This window comes from Myotis brandtii, unplaced genomic scaffold (genome assembly GCF_000412655.1).
Source record: "Myotis brandtii unplaced genomic scaffold, ASM41265v1 scaffold328, whole genome shotgun sequence".
In the NCBI taxonomy this organism is placed as follows: domain Eukaryota; kingdom Metazoa; phylum Chordata; class Mammalia; order Chiroptera; family Vespertilionidae; genus Myotis; species Myotis brandtii.
This window is the reverse complement of record NW_005362626.1, coordinates 1,715,451-1,734,019: the sequence shown is the minus strand read 5'-3', so window position 1 is coordinate 1,734,019 and position 18,569 is coordinate 1,715,451. Positions and strand designations below refer to the sequence as shown.

At 38.5% G+C, this 18,569-nt stretch overlaps 1 protein-coding gene across 4 annotated transcripts; it reads left to right on the top strand.

Moving 5' to 3' along the window:
* The first annotated feature begins 1,156 nt into the window (after positions 1-1,156).
* Positions 1,157-18,158, top strand: EMB (embigin). Of its 4 annotated transcripts, none has more exons than XM_014543533.1 (9): positions 1,161-1,248; positions 4,748-4,876; positions 6,342-6,528; positions 6,745-6,833; positions 10,906-11,033; positions 13,301-13,580; positions 14,372-14,405; positions 17,377-17,431; positions 18,014-18,158. In XM_014543533.1, exons 2-9 carry the CDS (start codon positions 4,810-4,812, stop codon positions 18,029-18,031), a joined length of 858 nt encoding a protein of 285 aa, XP_014399019.1. In that variant the 5' UTR covers positions 1,161-1,248; positions 4,748-4,809; the 3' UTR covers positions 18,032-18,158. The 4 variants fall into 4 exon arrangements, with proteins under 4 accessions (XP_014399021.1, XP_014399020.1, XP_014399019.1 ...); XM_014543532.1 differs by having other exon boundaries at positions 13,301-13,583; XM_014543535.1 differs by lacking the exon at positions 4,748-4,876 and having other exon boundaries at positions 1,157-1,248.
* The last annotated feature ends 411 nt before the right edge of the window (positions 18,159-18,569 follow it).

Genomic DNA, 18,569 nt, shown 5'->3' with positions numbered 1-18,569 from the left:
AGCTGCAGGAGAAGGGACCATGCCTTCGGAACACCGTGTACCGGAGAGTTAGGTTCTGCTGGGTAGATTTTTTTCCTTAGGCAATATTGTAAATGCTATGTGCAAGCTGAAGCAAAGTGCATTCCACATTCCAAAGCTGCAGGAGAAGGGACCACGCCTTCGGAACACCGTGTACCGGAGAATTAGGTTCTGCTGGGTAGATTTTTTTTCCTTAGGCAATATTGTAAACGCTATGTGGAAGCTGAAGGGACAAAAGCAACCGCTCACTTTGATACCATTTCTCATACAGAGAAGAAAGGGAAATAACTGGAAATTAATTTTGAGCGAATACAAAAAAGTGAAGCAAAACCAGCCAGGGTTAATGTAAACTGAACGAAGTTTAAGGAAGGCAGCCAAACTGACAATAACGAGCCTTTACTTTTCTTCTCTGAGTTGTTTGATGGGGTTGCAGTAGTTTTCAGAGGAGGTCAGGTCTGGGGCCCCGATGTCAGAGAAACAGTAGCCAGTGTAAGAAAGGAAGTTCCAGGCCAGTGAGAGAGGCTGAAATGCAAAACTTGTTTCTGTGCTAAAGGTTTTCAAAAGAAGATGCAAGTGACAGAAAAAAGTTGATTTCGAGGAGGGCCCTGCACTGGAGCCGCAGCTGGAGAGGAAGAGAGCTGGGCTCACTGGGCGTCGCTGCGTCCTCTGTCCCCGGGCCCAGTGTCCCCGGGCTCAGTGCTCTCTGTGTTCCTTCTAATGCCCCTGATTAGGGCCATCCTGTGCTTCCTGTTCTCTCATCTTCTCTGCCTCCGCATGCCTTGCTTTTTCCTGCCACTCTTATCTAATCCCTCAATGTCTTCATTTATGTTTTATAAAGAAACTACAAATTGTAGGATAACAAAATTCAAGTTATTTTTAAAGCCACTTGGTGTAAATCAATAGGGATTTTTCAGTTAAAAAAAAAAAAGACCATAGAAACAATTGAAAATTTGGTCACACTTAATAGCCCGATATATTTCTGAATATCTGTGGAGCATATAAAATTTATCAGATCTTCCTGAAAACATTTTTTTTCATGACTAGTATATAACACGTTAGCTGTTAGCTGTTGGAAACTGGCTTTTAGATAGTCACTTAATCTTGATAAGAATATATAATCACCTGCTCTTTTTCTCACAGCTTCACCTTTTACAAGTCTACATGCTCGAGAAGAAATGCTGGCCAGATACTCCAACTTTTCCTTGGAGAGTCACAACCTATCCCTGACTGGTAAATCTATCATATTTCATATTTCTTTTCTTTAAATATGTATGTTTTTTAAAATTGATTTTAGAGAGAGAGGAAAGGAGAGGGAGAGAGAGATAGAAACATTGATGAGAGAGAAACATCAATCACCCACCTCTTGAACTCCCCTATTGGGGATTGCGTAGAAGCTCAGGCATGTGCCCTGACTAGGAATCAAACCAGTGACCTCTTGGTGCACAGGAGGACACCCAACCTACTGAGCAACACAGGCCAGGCTCATATTTCTAATAATACGATGAGGAAATAAGCTTTTATTTTTCATTAAGCCACTGCATTTTATCTTGTGAAGTTCTAATCCATGCCCGTGGTCTGCTGGGAGAAACACACCAGCCCCTTATACCAGTGGTTGGCAAACTGCGACCCCTTGAGTGTGGCTCTTCCACAAAATACCATGTGCGGGCATGCACGTACAGTGCGATTGAAACTTTGTGGCCACACTCAAGGGGTCAAAGAGCCACATGTGGCTCGTGAGCCACAGCTTGCCGACCACTGCCTTATACAATCACAGTATCTGTACAGTATATATAGTACCGTATAGCAGAATGGGGACTCTGCCATGAGGATGCTGGGCTCTGGGTGCAAGGAAGAGGCAGCTCGTCTAGACATGGGAGCTGAGAAAGGCTCTCCGGAAAAGGGACACTAGGGGGAGAGGAGGGTTAATTCTGACTTGCAGGTACTCTGATGGTTCTTGCTGGTGTATCCATTCAAATCACTCTGCATTGAGAGGAGAACTCAGGTATCTTGTGAAAGACCTTTCGGCAGCTCATTTGAAGATGCCCCAGGGAGCCCATGACAGTGCAGGAGAAAAATGAGTAAAGAATTCTGGGCTAAAACACATCTCTGCTTCCTCTTTTCATGTTTTTTTGGATTTGACCACCAGTGTTTCAAAGCAATCTCAGAGTTCTTTAAATGAGTAAGAGGCATTATCTGTTTGAGTAACAATATTAAAAGTTCAAGTAGCATTTAAAATACTTTAAACCTGTTCATTGAGTCAATAACGAGTTTTATCCAATGATATGTCCTCTCATCTGAAAAACTGTTCCTGTACTTCTGTTTAACAGGAAAGGTGAGCTTTTTCCTCCCCAATCTGATTCCAAAGGGATGTTTGCACTGCACTTTATCATAGAACATTTTTATGACATTGTGCAACTTCTGTTTGTCCCCAATTATCCCCATTCTAATATTTAGAATATATTCTTACTTGCTTTTTTACTGTTTGCATGTTCTACTGGTGAGTTTCCCTGTTGGGATGAAATGTTTAAGGGAATTCATGTGAATAATACGTTTGCCAATCCTTTGACCTGAGGATGTTGGCAGCATCACACCCTTCAGCTTCCAGTCCAGCAGGCACCTGGGGAAGGAAGGTGCTTGGGGTGAGAGCAAGCATTGACTTTTTAGTTGATGCTGGGCTGGTTATTTACTTACTTAATCTGTCCGGAGGGCTTAACTCCTGACTACTCTTTCATTCTGCAACTGCTATTAAAACCAGTATCCCAACTGTTACAAAGGCATCAAGTGTTCGCAGTTCATTGCTTGCTTACCTTCACATTGGCCTGATGAACTTGAGTCGGGCAGTTTTCTCTTCCTCATAGGCCCCTGAACTTGGGCTTTCCCAGTTCTGAGCAATCACTAAGTGCATGACAGCCCAGTCATGCTGTGTGCTCCCCCACTAGTTTGTCCAATGTCCTCTCAAAAGCTCCTGCCAGCGGGCTTTCCCTCCCTGTGAAAGAAAGGCCTATTTGTTTTGATTTTGAGATGCTTGCAGATCCAACGTCGGGAGCATGCTCATAGTGCAATAGACTTTTTGAATCTAGTTTTCCCTTATTTAAGTCCGGATTTGTTTTTATTTGACAAAAGATTTGACATTCATTTTGAAACACTGGTTGTCAAGACAACGACATTTACATGCGGGTTGTTGTTCTGTTGCCTTCTCATCAGAAAGTTGGGTTGCAGGAACTGTCTTTTGTGAAATACAGAATTCTAATCTGAAGATGAATTTATGGTGACTAGGAACCTTAGGCTTTATTCTCACTGCTATCACTAGGATTTTTAACCCACTTTATAAATGGAATGTTTGCACCAATATTGATTGCTCAGGTTCGTCTGTAAATGGTGCTTACAACAGTTACTTTTAATATTATTTTCTTTTTCTTTTTGGCCATTTTATAAGTTGATGTCTCTTTTAGAATAAAATTTTTCTTGTAGGGAAATTCAGATGTAATACATTAGTTGCAAATTTTGGACCAACATGACAATCATCCTCTTTCACTGAATCTATAGATTAATTTGGGGATAATTAATGTTTTTATGATATTGTGTTGTATTCCCACCTGTGATTTAGATTTGCATTTGAGATCTATTATTTTTTTAAAACATATTTTTTTAAATTGTATTTAAAGTGTACATGTTTAACATGATGATTTTATATATATACTAGAGGCCCAGTGCATGAAATCATGTACTGTGGGGGTGGGGGGGGTCGTTGGACATCCTTAGCGCTGCCATGGAGGCGGAGGCTCCCGCCCGCTGCGCTTGCCAGCCTTGAGCCCCACTTCTGGCTGAGCAGTGCTCCCCTTGTTGGAGCACACTGACCACCAGGGAGCAGCTTCTGCATTGAGCATCTGCCCCCTGGTGGTCAGTGCATGTCATAGCGACCAGTCATTCCACTTTTTGGTCGATTTGCATATTAGCCTTTTATTATATAGGATAGTAAGATGATACTATAGTCAAGCTAATTAACATATCATCTTCTCACATTTATTTTTTTGTGTGATGAATGAACCTGAAATCTACTCTTAACATATTTCCAGTGTTCAGTAGAATATTATCAAGTATATTAATGAATATAGTCTTCATGCCTGTACATTAGCTCTCAAATCTTAATTCATCCTACATAATTGCAACTTTGTACATTTGACCAACATCTCATTTCCCCTGCTCCCATCGTCCCTGGTAACCAACTTTCTACTCTTTGCTTCTAGAAGTTCAATTTTTTTTTTTTTTAAGATTTTACAAGTAAGTGAAATCACACAGTGTTTATCTTTGTCTGGCTTATTTCACTTAGCATAATGTCTTCCAGTTTCATCAATGTTATTGTAAAAGGCAGGATTTCCTTCTTTGTCATAGCTGAATAATATTCCACTTTATATATACCAAACTTCTTTGTTCATTCTATTGATGAACACATGGGTTGTTTTGCTATGTTGGCTGTTGTGACTACGCGGCAGCAAGCATGACAATGCAGATATCTCATTGAGATCTGATTTCATCCCCTTTAGCTATGTGCCCAGAAATGGGATTGCTGGATAATATGGAAGTTCTATTTTTTTATTATTTTTTGAGGAATCTCCATACTGTTTTCCAAATGGCTACACCAAATGACAGTCCCACCAACAGAGTACAAGTGTTCCCTTTCCTCCACATCCTCACCAATGCTTGTTGTCTTGTATCTTTTTTATAATAGCCATGCTATCAGGTGTGATGTCTCCACTGTGGTTTTGACTTGAATGTCCCTGATGATCAGTGATGTTGAGGACCTCGTCATGTATTTGTTGGCCATTTGTAATTCTTCTTTTGAGGAATGTCTATTCAGGTTATTTGCTCATTTTAAAATCGAGATGTTTTATTGCTATTATTGAGTTTTATTTATTTATTTTTTATTTTATTTATTTTTTTATTTTTTTAATCCTCACTCGAGGATATTTTTCCATTGATTTTTAGAGAGAGTGGAAGAGAGACAGAAACACAGAGAGAAATATCAATGAGAAAGGCACATTGATTGGTTGCCTCCTGCACTAGCCCTGACCAGGGCCCAAGCCAGGGAGGAGCCTGCAACTGAGGTTCGTGCCCTTAACTGGAATCAGACCCAGGACCCTTAGGTCCATAGTCTGATGTTCTATTCACAGAGCCAAACTGTCTAGGGCTGCTATTGAGTTTTATATGTTGTAGTGCACTTAACTATTTTTAATAAGAGTTCCTGATTTAAACCATGTCCTATGTAATAAATTTTAAGAGGCTTTCTAAATTTTTTACTTTTTTGTAATAGGTCAAAGTAGACTTTTATTTCAAGTGAAATGATACCCAATTGGACCCCTTAAGGTCTAACTTGTCATTTTTTCAAAGATCACAATTTGCTTAAAGGTCCATACACTTTAAAATTTTTAATGATAAAAATAAGACTATTTAGGCAGATGTAAATTACTATGATTTTAAGAACAGTCTTTTAAAAAATATAGTTCAGATACTGAGCAAATGGGTAAAGTCCTGGAAATGTACATGCCATGGCTGCTTTTGTAAAACTAAAAAAGCAGAACTACATTACTGCAGTTGTGGAGTCCTGGGGAAGCTTATACATTGTGCACCAAGTTCAATGGACATATTAGTGTGTTGGCTAACCATAAAGTCTTTTAGACTTAGAGGTAAAACTCTCTCTACGTGTTTTGATGCTTGTGCTTTGCTGATAGGAAAGCAAGCAAACTGTAAAAGCACCTGAAAGTATATGAAACAGGACACCACTCACAGGTTGCTTCATCCTCTACCCTTGACAACTACAGATTTTAAGGAGATTAAGATCACAGCCTATCCCTAGCCGACTTGGCTCAGTGGATAGAGCCTCGGCCTGCAGACTGAAGGGTCCGGGGTTCGATTCCGGCCAAGGGCACATGCCTGGGTTGCGGGCTCGATCCCCAGTAGGGGACGTTCAGGAGGCAGCCAATCAATGATTCTCTCTCATCATTGATGTTTCCATCTCTCTCTCCTTCTCCCTTCCTCTCTAAAATCAATAAAGAAATATATATTTTTTTAAAAAGTCACAGCCTAAGGCTTTTGCAATTATGTTAATGTTTTAACAGAGCTTTTCCTCAACAGTGCCTGTGAAAGAGAATAACAAAGGGAACCACATAGGTGTTAACAGAGAAATAATTCCTGAAAGGAATGTCAGAAGAGGAAATGGTCTTAGTAGAGCACTACTGTTGATTTAAACTGGTTTTTATATTGGATTTCCCCTCTATGTAGCTTTTACAATATCATTTGGTTTTGTTTTCTTTTGTGGCTAATAGAATATTCCAATGTTGCAGTAGAAAAAAATATCACTTTGCAAAGACCTTCTAATGTAGAACTCACGTGCCAGTTCACAACATCTGGGGATCTGAATTCAGTAAACGTGACTTGGAGAAAAGATGATGAACTTATTGAGAATAATTATCTCATCAATGCAACAGGAAACATTCTGTATACCCAATACATGTGAGTACACCAAGCTTTAAGCTGGTTGGTTACATGAAATTACTAGTTAAATTCTAAATATTTTTGTGACTGGCAATTTTTCCCATTGTTTTCACCGGAATGTTATTACAAATTTTTTTTTCTTTTTTAAAATTTTGATTAATGGCTAAGTCTTTTCATTTTCATTGCAAGTATTTAGAGAACTAAGCTCATATTAATAACTTAAATTATCTTTAGGTTCACCATCATTGATAGCAAACAAATGGGAAGTTATTCTTGTTTCTTCCAAGAGGAAAAGGAACAAAGGGGCACATTTAATTTCAAAGGTCAGTACTAATAATTTATAGAGTTATAACTTCAGTGCTCTATTCTGAGAATACTACATCCCCCAATTTTTATATTATTACTACAACACTAAACATAATGCAGCTGAAAGAAAATTATATGCTTTCCATTGAGTCATAAGTGGCAATCTTTAAAACAGTGCTTCCCAGTGTCTTCCCAGTGTAGGATTTGTATTTCCCAACCCACTTCCACTTGGCTTCCCTGCCCTAGTTTAAAGCACAGGGTTTAGTTAGAAAGACCAGGCTGCCAAGTTATTTGTAAATCACAGCAGCCTCTTGAACCTATCTATCCATCTATCTTCAATCAATCAATCTATCATCCATCCATCCTTCCATCCATTGCTCTAAACTCAGATCTTTCATAGTAGCCCTCCAGGTAACTGAGTCACTGTACACTTAGACTGTGAAACTGTGTGTCCATCAGTGGCTCTAGGACTTGGAAATTTAAGGATACATAAAATTTAAAAATACTATGGAGATGCACACAGGGTTGCCTGCTTTTGATCTCATCAAGTAAGGACAACCTCAGAATATAACCCACAGCTTTCCCTGTGGGAACGGACAAATCGAAGTATGTTACTCTTTCTATCATTAAACCAAAACTTTAAAGGTCTCAAACTCATAATAAAGACTAGCCATTCAAGTTGGATAATTATCTTCATGAAAAAACCCACATTCTGTGATAGATTAGTGAACGCAATGTCCATGCTGCTATTTGGGAAACTCGGTCTGTCGCCACATTAACTATTTTGGGCTTTGCTTCACAATAACTTCCCAGGATACATGAGAAATCATTCTCAAGTCTGGCTAGCTGCCCTGACAAAATGTGGATACTGTTCCCAAGGCCCCATCAATAGTGGAATGGCCTGCTTCATCATTACCGGGATTTAAGATGGTTCACTCCTGTATTCCTCCTTGTATTCCTTCTGTACTCACTGACTCATTTCCTTCATGTGGTTCTATAAATGTTCTTTCTTGGTAAATATAATAAATTCTTATGTTTATGCAAATCGGTCTCTGCAAAGGCAGAAACTATTATCATTCTTTGATTATTTTGATCATATACATTCTCTTTTAACTTTCCTTAATTTGCCTAATTTAACTTAGTGAAGGATAAACTACAGTTCCTTCCATTACTCCTTTCCTTCTTTTTCATTTTCCTTTCCTTTTGTCCCCTCCCCTTTTTTCCCCCTCCCTCATTCCCCAGTGAGTTAAGAGGATATTGAATACCTGTACACACACATGCTCATGCACACACAATCCTTGTAAACATTGTATTGAGCCTCTTTAAAATAAGTAAAGAAGACCTGTGGGTCTTAAGAAGATACTCATCAAATCTTGAGACTTGATGTGATTCCAAGAAATACAACTTTAAAAATTGCTTCTCCCCTTTTAAATAGCTATTTTCTGCATACTAGTTAGGCCTATTGAAAGTTTAAATATTAAATATACTGCATTTTTTCTCATTAGCTCTCTTATAGTAATAAAGTTCCTAAGCTATTACTTGAAGTGATCATTCTTACCTCTGATGTGAAGATTAGCAAGGGCATTTTACTTTCCATATACCAACAGGTTTAATGTCAGGTGGTCTTGAAGAAGGCTTCTTGATTTCCTATCTATTTTGAGAGAGCGAAGCTGATAGAGTATCAACACTAAGCCTAGATCTGAAATCAAGTGCTTGAGGAATGAAATCGGCACTGAATATTTAGAATCTTTGAAAAATAGTTTTCTTGAAGCAGTTTATCTCAGTTTATTAGAGATTTTTTGTTTTTATTTTTACAAATATATTTTTATTGATTTCAGAGAGAGAAAGGGAGAAGGAGATAGAAATAGAAACATCAGCCCTAACCGGTTTGGCTCAGTGGATGGAGCGTTGGCCTGCGGACTGAAGGGTCCCAGGTTCGATTCCGGTCAAGGGCATGTACCTTGGTTGCGGGCACATCCCCAGTGGGAGGTGTGCAGGAGGCAGCTGATCGATGTTTCTCTCTTATCAATGTTTCCAACTCTCTATCCCTCTCCCTTCCTCTCTATAAAAAATCAATAAAGTATATTTTTTTTTTTAAAAAAAGAAATAGAAACATCAATGATGAGAAAGAATCATTGATCAGCTGCCTCCTGCAAGACTCACACTGGGGATGAGCCCACAACCTGAGTGGGAATTGAACTGTGACCTCCTGGTTCATAGGTCAGAACTCAACCACTGAGACACACCAGCTGTGTAGTTTATTAGTTTTGAATGCCCACTTAACATTAATGTGACTTTTTAGCATGTACTATATCATAAAGATATTTATAAAATAAGTTGAGCCCTTCTAGATCTTTTTTTGGTGAAATAAAAATGCTTTGTAATTCCTCTAAATTAATGTTGTTTGGAGAAATAATTTTATTTGATTACACTTTAAAGATGTGTGGCTTCTGCAGAACAACTAATATTATAGTTATTTAATTAGATCTATAAGGCTTATAGAATGGTATATATTTCTATCGATGCCCTATTATGCTTTTTGCAGATGGAATGCTTATGATTTTTCTTAAGAATAAGGATTATCTTTCCTTAGCAGCACTATAGTTGAGTGTGGATGAAAAGCCTGCTTTATTCTCTATTTTAAGTTGAGATTAAAAAAATTCTTCTGTTGACTACATGAGTCAGCTATAGTGCATGAGTCTGAGTTCTCAGAATAATTCATCAGCACAGTTCCTGCTTCTGCCTTTATGAGAGCTGGTTGATTAATTACTACAAGATTATAAAAGGGCCCACATCACTGATTAGTACAATGCAAAAACTCTGCTGACTTCGTGGTCTGGCTAGTGATGCCAGTTACAGGGGCAACAGCAAATGTCGCGATTACTTTTCACCCTGGAAAGATGAGTGATGGTATAAAAAAAGACCAGAGATCGGTCTGAAGCAGCAACTTCACCATCTTTAACCATGGCTTCTTCCAATCCCAAGACTCTCATGTGCCCTAGTTTATCCAAAGTTCCAAAAGGTCAATCAGACACATTGGAATACCATATCCCTGTCCTTGTAGTCATAAATATTTCCAAATGTAAGCAGCATCCCAGAACCATGTGCAATCTCCAGAGCAGTTCTAACAAGTTATGTTCCCTGAGGGTAGTACATTTTATAATTTAGGTCCACACGGCTGGTATCAGCCATGTAAAGCATGGCAGAGCCATGGTGACTGTCATCTTGACCATTAATCCAGGGGACAGTAAAAAACAAAACCAACAGAAGAGATGAAAAGAAAGCAGAATTTTGGTTTTGTTCCCCTCTGGTGTCACTGTCACTTACCTACAGTCTATACCCTGACCTTAACACTTACTTGAGATAGTCTAAGAGCCCAGCAGTGTGTCCCACCCCCAAACTTCATAAAATACCCACAATTTTCTTGAAAAGCCCTCTCAGCTAGCAGCTGTGCTTCCCAGGCCTGCGCCTCTTAGACACTTACTGGAAAAGGGTATCTTCTACCGTGTTTCCCCCAAACATTGCTTTTCTTCCACTTTGATTCCTAGCCTGAGTAAACGTCAATGTTTTGATCATATTTCACCACATAGTTTCCTGCTGAATCATGACCTAACCTGTTTCCAGAAAGAGCATGCTGAGATTGCGACTTAGAGGAGATATCTGGGAGATCAGCCGGCTGGGGAGGCAGAAAGGCCCTGGACTGGTGCCCAGCACAACCAGCTTCAAAGTAGCCTTCAGAACAGTGTGTGTTTAAGGAGAGCCCAGCCTGGCTCTAGAAGTACCTGCATCACAGCCCTGTTGTTAAAATGCAGTGCCAACCACGTGCACGCCATGCCTCACCAGGTGATACCCAGGTGTAGCTCCCTGCCCTCTGTGGGTTGGAAGGAAACTGTGGCTTCAGAAAAGAATCCCTGTTTCAGCCACACTCAGATCTCTACTTCATCTGCAAGGCTTTCATGGAGGCTGCTCCTAAAGCAGGTTGATCTTTCTCATGTTAATGAGAAAAACGAAAGAAACTGACTTCAACTTAAATACATTCTCCCTACTCAAACTCTTTCAGTAATCTACGTTTCTCTACATTTTTCTTAGTCCCCGAACTTCATGGAAAAAACAAACCAGTAATCACTTATGTGGGGGATTCAACTGTATTTATATGTAAATGCCAAGAGTGCGTTCCTTTAAATTGGACCTGGTACAGTATGAATGGGAGTGTACAGGTAAGGTCATATTTCTTTAATTTGAAGAAAACAAATACAAATTTTATTTTATAATAAGATTATAACAGACTTAGAATTGCAAGGACTATTTATATGTCTGCTATCTTTTTCTTTAGTATGCGTTCATAAAGAAAGAACAGTGATAAAGAGAGTTGTCATTTGACGTTTTTAGCTTGTTACATTACACATCGAAGATACTCTTAAATGTTCCATTATCTGTTTTTTGTTTTCTACATTTAGCAATCTACTTGAATTCTTTGAAATAAAGTTATAATTCATTTTTACTTGACGACTTTATAAATAACCCCAACAACAACAAAAATATTCTTTTTTTCTTCTTTTCATGAAAATAACTGGAAAAAAGGCCGTCTTCCTTTCCTGCTGCTGTCTCCCTCCAGACACACTTGTGATAGGAGGCAGTACAACTGCACCATCTCAGAAAAGAATGACAACTTGGTCCTTTGAACTTAGGTTCTTCCAGTAACTGGCCTTGGCTTCTTTTGGCCTCCCTGAGACTTAAGGGAAGCCAAATGCTTCAAATTCCTATTAAGGAATTAATGGATACTCAAAGATCTGATTTGGAAAAAAAACAAACAAACCATCAAACACACTTGAGTATTCAAGAAATCTTTCTGGCTCTTTCTTCCTCCCAAACAGCCTCTAATAGCATGGAAATGTAGGAAATGATCCCATTGCCTGCTGCTAATGGTCACAGAAATTCAATTCTGTAAAGGCAAGCTGTAATTCTAGAAGGAACAGTATGAGACAGTGTACACCTTAACTGAAACATTAAGTTCCTTCTTTGACAAAGTTGATGCTATCATAGACTGTTGAAGGAAAACAGGGAGAGTGACTGATTCTGTGATAACCTTAGTTTGATTTTTCAAAGAAACAGCTCCCAACCACCTACGAGTAGACAAACCATTAACATTTCTGCTTCTCTTCTTATTGCTGATTAGGAAAGGCAATCATTTTGTATATGTACATAATTTTTTTAAAAACATGTAAATATGTAAAAATTATCAACTGTGATATGGGACATGTCCAGTCTAACTTATTTATGCATATGTGACACTGATGAAAATACCCTAAATCTAATTATATTAAACTTCTAGAAGGTAGTCTGTGCAGCTCTCCATTTGCTATACTCATTTTCTCTTATAATTTGGCCCTAAGCATGGGTCAGATTAAGAAGTGAGAAAAGTGCAGGGAAGAAGGTGCAGGTCAAAACTTTAGGTCAAGTGTTTTTTTCAAAGTGTGGGCCAACCCTCTGCATCAGAATCCCCTGGGATGCCTGTTGTCACACAGCCCTCAGATTCGTCAGCTCCGAGTTAGAGAAGACACATGGGTAACAGCATCACGGGCAGTGCTGCGCCCAGGGAGCAGGCTACTATAATTTGGGGGCACATAATAAACTCACAGAGAGTGCTTCACCAGATAACCTCTGGGAATATCTGTATGCAGGTGAGCATCTATTGAGCAGTGCAAGTGAATGACAGAGCAGTGAAGGAATTAAATACTAGTAGCCTGAGAATAAAATTGAATTTAAATGGATTAAATAAATAAGCCCCCAAATAGCCTAGCGTGAGTCTTGAGTGGCTGGGAAAATCCAGTGAATATCAGGAGAGGGAGAGGAAGAGGGAGAGGAAGAGGAGGAGGGAGAGGGAGAGGGAGAGGGAGAGAGAAATTCAGATATGAAAGGACAGAGAGTGCCCACACCACCATGGACACCAGCCTCACCGGGGATGTCCACCCATCCTTCCACATCATCTTTCAGGACGGAAGCTTTCATCTCCAGTCCCTGTCAGAGGAACTCCCAGTCTCCAGAGCCAGTGATCTTCCTTTATAGGAACGATCAGTTTTAGTGGCTTCATTCATTTAATAGTTGGTTGAATGTATTCCTGTGCTTGTGAAGGGAAAGTTCTTTGAACAGCTAGTCGGGAATTAGAATGTGAAATCCAGCTGGCTGTTAATTCTCATATAATATTTACCCATGGTGACCCGTGTGCTGTGGTTTCAGACATTCAGTGGTAAGTATTGACAGCAAAGTATACCTCTCCTTTGCTTGTTACCTCTTGGAGATCAAACTCTGGTAAGATGAGCTGTTACTAGTATGTATAACTTCTCACACAAGTTTTAACATGCCTTTCTCTGGTAAATGGTTCTCTTGGCCTTATCTTATAGCTTTTGCTCAAAACTAGATCATTTAGGACCTGTCTCTTGTATGCAATATGATAGGAATGGATTTTAATGTCTCCTTATATTAGGTTCCTCTTGATGTTAACATGAGCGATAAGTATGTGATCAGTGGAACCAATGCTAATGAAACAAGGCTCAAGATAATGCACCTTTCAGAGGAAGACCAGGGAGCTTACTGGTGCCATGCAATATTCCAATTAGGAGAGAGTGAAGACCACATTGAACTTGTCGTGCTGACTTATTTGGTGCCCCTCAAACCATTTCTTGCAATAGCTGCTGAGGTTGTCCTTTTAGTGGCTATTATTCTGCTTTGTGAAATGTACACCCAAAAGAAAAAGAACCGCCCAGGTAGGAGTTATTTTTTTAGATAACATTCTCAAGTTATGACTTAATATATTACAGGGGCTTCAGAGTTTGGGGGAAACATCTAGTTTTTGTTACCTGGAATGATATTTATGTTAAAATCAATGGTGACAGTGAGCTATGAGCTTGTATTGATGATCTTCCTGTTTCAATTTACTAAACTATTGTAGTACTACAATATATCTTTTCCACCATTTTCTTTGGTGTTACTGGTACCTACGTATCAATTAGGTAATAGGTGCTTTGGTCCTGGAATATTGGGAAATTCTGTGATAGCACAATAGAAAAGATTTCAAAGACAAATAATTGCTTTTTCACTTAGATAACTCACTTAAAATATTTGATCAAATATTTTAGAGTTCTCATATAGAGACTAGGTCTTGTCAGTTTCCTAGTTTTGTAGCCTATACCTGATGGATTATGGGTTGAGAAACCAATGTTCTTCCCGTAAGATAATTTATCTTAAATTTTGTATTCTTTCCTGATTTTGTACTAAAACTTTAATAACTTAAATAAATTTGTAATTAATCTATCAATCAGTCCTGTTTTGAGAATTTGAAGCTCTAGTCTAGACTATGCTTGATAGAAATTTTAGGTATAAGAGGAGGACAGGATGGAGGTGCAGCTGCCTAAGGTCGCTCATCTCTCTTTCATTCCAAAGAGGGGACATAGCACAGTGCATTCTTAACTGGGGGTGAGGGGGTGGAATTAAACATATATGCTCCATAAGAATAATAAACCAATCTTAATATGCATATTCTTCTTTTGTTACACAGATGATGGGAAAGAATTTGAACAAATTGAACAGCTGTAAGTAGTATTTTTTATAAATTTTCACTTGAGTGAAATACAGATAAATATGAAATAGAATAAATGCTTACAGTTAGGCGAAAATCACGAGTATATTATGTATGCTACTTGCTGTATGTGTCTGTGTTGTAGTGACCATCTGGAGTTTGCCTGCCGACATTGGAATCCTGTTTTCTCCTGGAAAAGTGGGTTTAGTGGTAGTACCTACAACATAGGGCTGTTGGGTTAAATGATGTGCTATGTGTAAAAGGGCCTAGTGTGGGCTATGAACACCTAGCGTGGGTGTTCAGTGACCATAAGGAAGTATTATTTGTGTGAAGCACTGATTCTCAAACCCGGCTATATTTTTGATCACTTAGGATGGATGCTCCTTAAAAATGCAGTTACTCAGACCTTACTGGATCTCCGGATCAGAACCTCTGGGATTGGTGCCTGGGCTTCCGTCTTTCTTTAACATGTCAATCACTGATGCTGATTCCCTGTTGGGTGGAAAATGACTGGCCTGGGATTTTATCAGTCACTATTTTGAAAGCACACAAATTGTGCGCTAGTTCTCATACAGCTCACTTTGTGGAGAGTTGAGCATGCAGAGGGTTGGGGAGGAGGTTACCAGGGGTACAGTTTGCTGTGCTAAAGCGGGGAGCTTCTAGTTCCTCCAAACCAGATAACTGACTGTAGAGTCCAGTGACGGAGGAGGCCAAGATTGGGATTAAAATCTTTAGCAACTTCGTTTTATAACTGGAAGCTAGTACCTCTTACTCCCCTCATCGTTTTCATCCATCCCCCCTCCCCACTGGCAACCATCAGTTTGTTCTCTGTCTCTATGAGTCTGTTTCTTCATTGGTTTTTGGTTTTTGTTTTTTTAGATTCCACATATAAGTGAAATCATATGGTATTTGTCTTTCTCTGTCTGATTTATTTCACTTAACATAATACCCTCTAGGTCCATACATAAGCCACAGGATGTAATGTACAGCATAGGGAAAGTAGTCAACAATATTGTAATAATTTTGTATGATGATAGATGGCTACTAGACTTATTGTGGTGGTCACATTGCAAGGTATGTAAATGTTGAATCACTATGTTGAAACTAATATAATATTGTATGCCAACAATACTTCAAAAAAAATCTCAGTAACAGAGCCAAGGACTGGGGACCAGAAAATAAGACCAGATGAAAGCAGCCAAGAGAAACCTAAGAAATTGGAGGCCTGAGCAAATGTTACCAACAAAAAATTGCCTTTAAAGTTTATCTTTATCAGTCAACAGGAGCTCTGAGGTGTGAGTGCAGTAGCCACTCTTAAAGAATGGGGCAGGGTATACGGCTATCATTCAGATATTTGTAGACGCTATGCAAAATAGTTATTTTAATCAATTCACATGTGGAAGATAAAATAAACCAATACCATATGAGCTTATAAATTAAGGGCATAAAATCATTATATCAGGAGTCCCATAACCACAGATAGGAATACAACGGTGTTGCCTTAGAATCACAGACTCTCGTGGCTGGAAGAGAATTAATTGTTCCTCGTTCTGGAGAACTTGAACATCTTACTTATACTAATTTGCACTTTGCATCTTTCTGGCTCCCATGTATGGAATCTCTTTCTTATACTTAAAGTCATATACAATTCATGACAGATATTTGAAACGTTACAACCTTGCCCCGTTCTTTGGTTCCCCCAGCTCAGTCTCCCCAGTGTTTCCACCCATTCCCTTGCAGTGATAGTAGGAGGCTGCTGGGGTCTCAGCACATTCTGGTTGGCATAGGACACTCTGATAGGATGGTGTCAGAACCCCATGGAACCGACGACCAATTCTTCATAATTTAATTTTCGCTTATGTAGCCTACCCTATTGAAAAAAATACTTTAAAAGTATTTTTTCTAGAATATCTTGGCAATGTCAAATTGATTCAGTCTCTAGTGCAATGCATTAACTTCCTTCTCTTTGAAAACTGGGATATTGTACATCATTTTCTCCATCCCATACTGCTCCAGGGAGATCACTGACAGCATTTTATTTTCCTCATCTTTAGGTTATAGCTGTAGCTTTAGATTTCATTCCAGTGTCAGGGGCACTAGACCTACCTTTTCCCAATGCTCTTTTAGAATTTTTTAGCTAGGAGATACATTTTTCTTGACAGAGAACAAATATTATGTATCAATATATTTTACATATAATGTGTGTATATATATGTGTGTGTGTATGTTCAGTTAGATGCCAGTTATTCACAGTGTGTTGGTGAAAATGATTTTTTAAAATAGTATAAACATGCAACATCAAAACAGGCTAGTTTTAGTGCTCATTCACATAGTCCAATGAGGAGCTCACTCAGCATCTAATCCACTCAGATATTTAAACCACACAATCTCACCTAACTGTCCTTGCCCCCAGATTTCAACATAATTGATTTGATGGTTGAATTTATTCTCTACTATTAATGGCTTAATGAGTTCAAAGCTTCCTGAAAGACCTAGAAGGGGATTCATTACACACCCTTGTTATATAGTTTAGCCACTCTTGTCTTCAGAATCTGAAGCCTAGACGTGTATTCTTGCTCCGATGCACATTGAGAAGATAAAGAACCATGTTCAGCCTCTAATTCAGTGTAATAAACTCGTCAAAGTACAGCCCCTGTAACTCATATATTGGCTGAGCTCCTGATTGGCTATTACCTTGCATTTGTCAAAACAACACATACATTACAGCCATCTACCCAAGCCCCCACACATGCTTAGGGAGAAGCAATTCTCCCTCTGAATAAAATAGACAGGCCTTTGCCACTGTCATCTGCAGCAACATAATCAATGACATAAAAAAATTAACATTATGAGTAAAACATTTTTAAGAGTAAATTCTGTCTGTATTTACTTTTCACATTTACCTGATAGTCATGATGTAGATGGTTACGGACTTGATTTTATGCAGTGTAAACATCTAGTGACTTTCTTTATTTTCAATACAGGAAATCAGATGATAGCAATGGTATAGAAAATAATGTCCCCAGGTACAGAAAAAATGTAAGTTACTTCTAAATGCTATTCCAAATAAAAGGTAAAATCCAATAGACATAGGCTGTCTATTAACCCAGCTACTTTTTTAAAAAAGTTTCATTAAAGACCTAGTCAATCACTATGTGCATGGGTCTGCTTGTTTACAATATTATGGGAGAAAACAGAGTTATACAAAATAAATGACATCTTTTTTCCCACCAGGGAACCAATATAAAAGTAAAGATATTGTACTGCCTACATATATGTGTGGTTTTTTTTTTCTTTTGTCACCATGGGCTAGTTTCTTTTACAACTCTTCATGTAGTCTTATTTTTTTTCCTGTCTCAATTTTTCTGGATTGTCCTATTTTATTCGGACATATTCCATCTTTTTGGTTAATATTAGCTTATTTTCTTTACTGATTAGAATAAAAATGTTCATAGTTTGTCAGCATTTTTCTCCTGAGTAGTGAGAATAGGGACTGCTGGTTTTGGCAATAGGTTGGATCACCCCTTCCCAGCAAGTTTTGCTTTGCTGAAGTGATGATAAGCCATTATAGAGTAACCAGGGCATGCTAATTAAGTTTCATTATGTTTTTATTTAACTCAGGAATCTGTGGGCCAATGAATGAGAAGCCTCATGCCAAGACTCATGGGAAGATGTACAAAGAGTTTGTATTTCTGCCTTGTTTATGCTTCCTGTTAAGAAAATCGGAGATTTTATTTTTAAAAGAATAAAAAGTTTAAGCAACATGTTCAGTAGTAGCTTTGTAAATAACTATCTCAGATCTAAAGATATTTTCAATCTGCAATTTGTTTACATAAAAGCGAAGTAAATTGTATTAAATATGTTCTTTGAGCTATAACCCAGGATAATTAATCTTATCCTGGTCCTCCAGGGACACACAGAGCAAACACCAGCTAATGTCACTCAAGACCTGTTAATAACCAAAGAATTCATTTAAAAGGAAGCCTTTGCCATTTGTTTTGAAAAGTATTTTCCCCCAGTTGTGCTTACTATGTATAAAACTATTTGTAATGATATTCGTCTGAAGTTCATCCTTCTTTCATATTGAAAAAAAAAAGTATGTCTTTACTAGAAAATGAATACTTTCTGCCTTTGCTATTGATGGTTACTTGCTACTATCACCCCAGGAAAAACATAA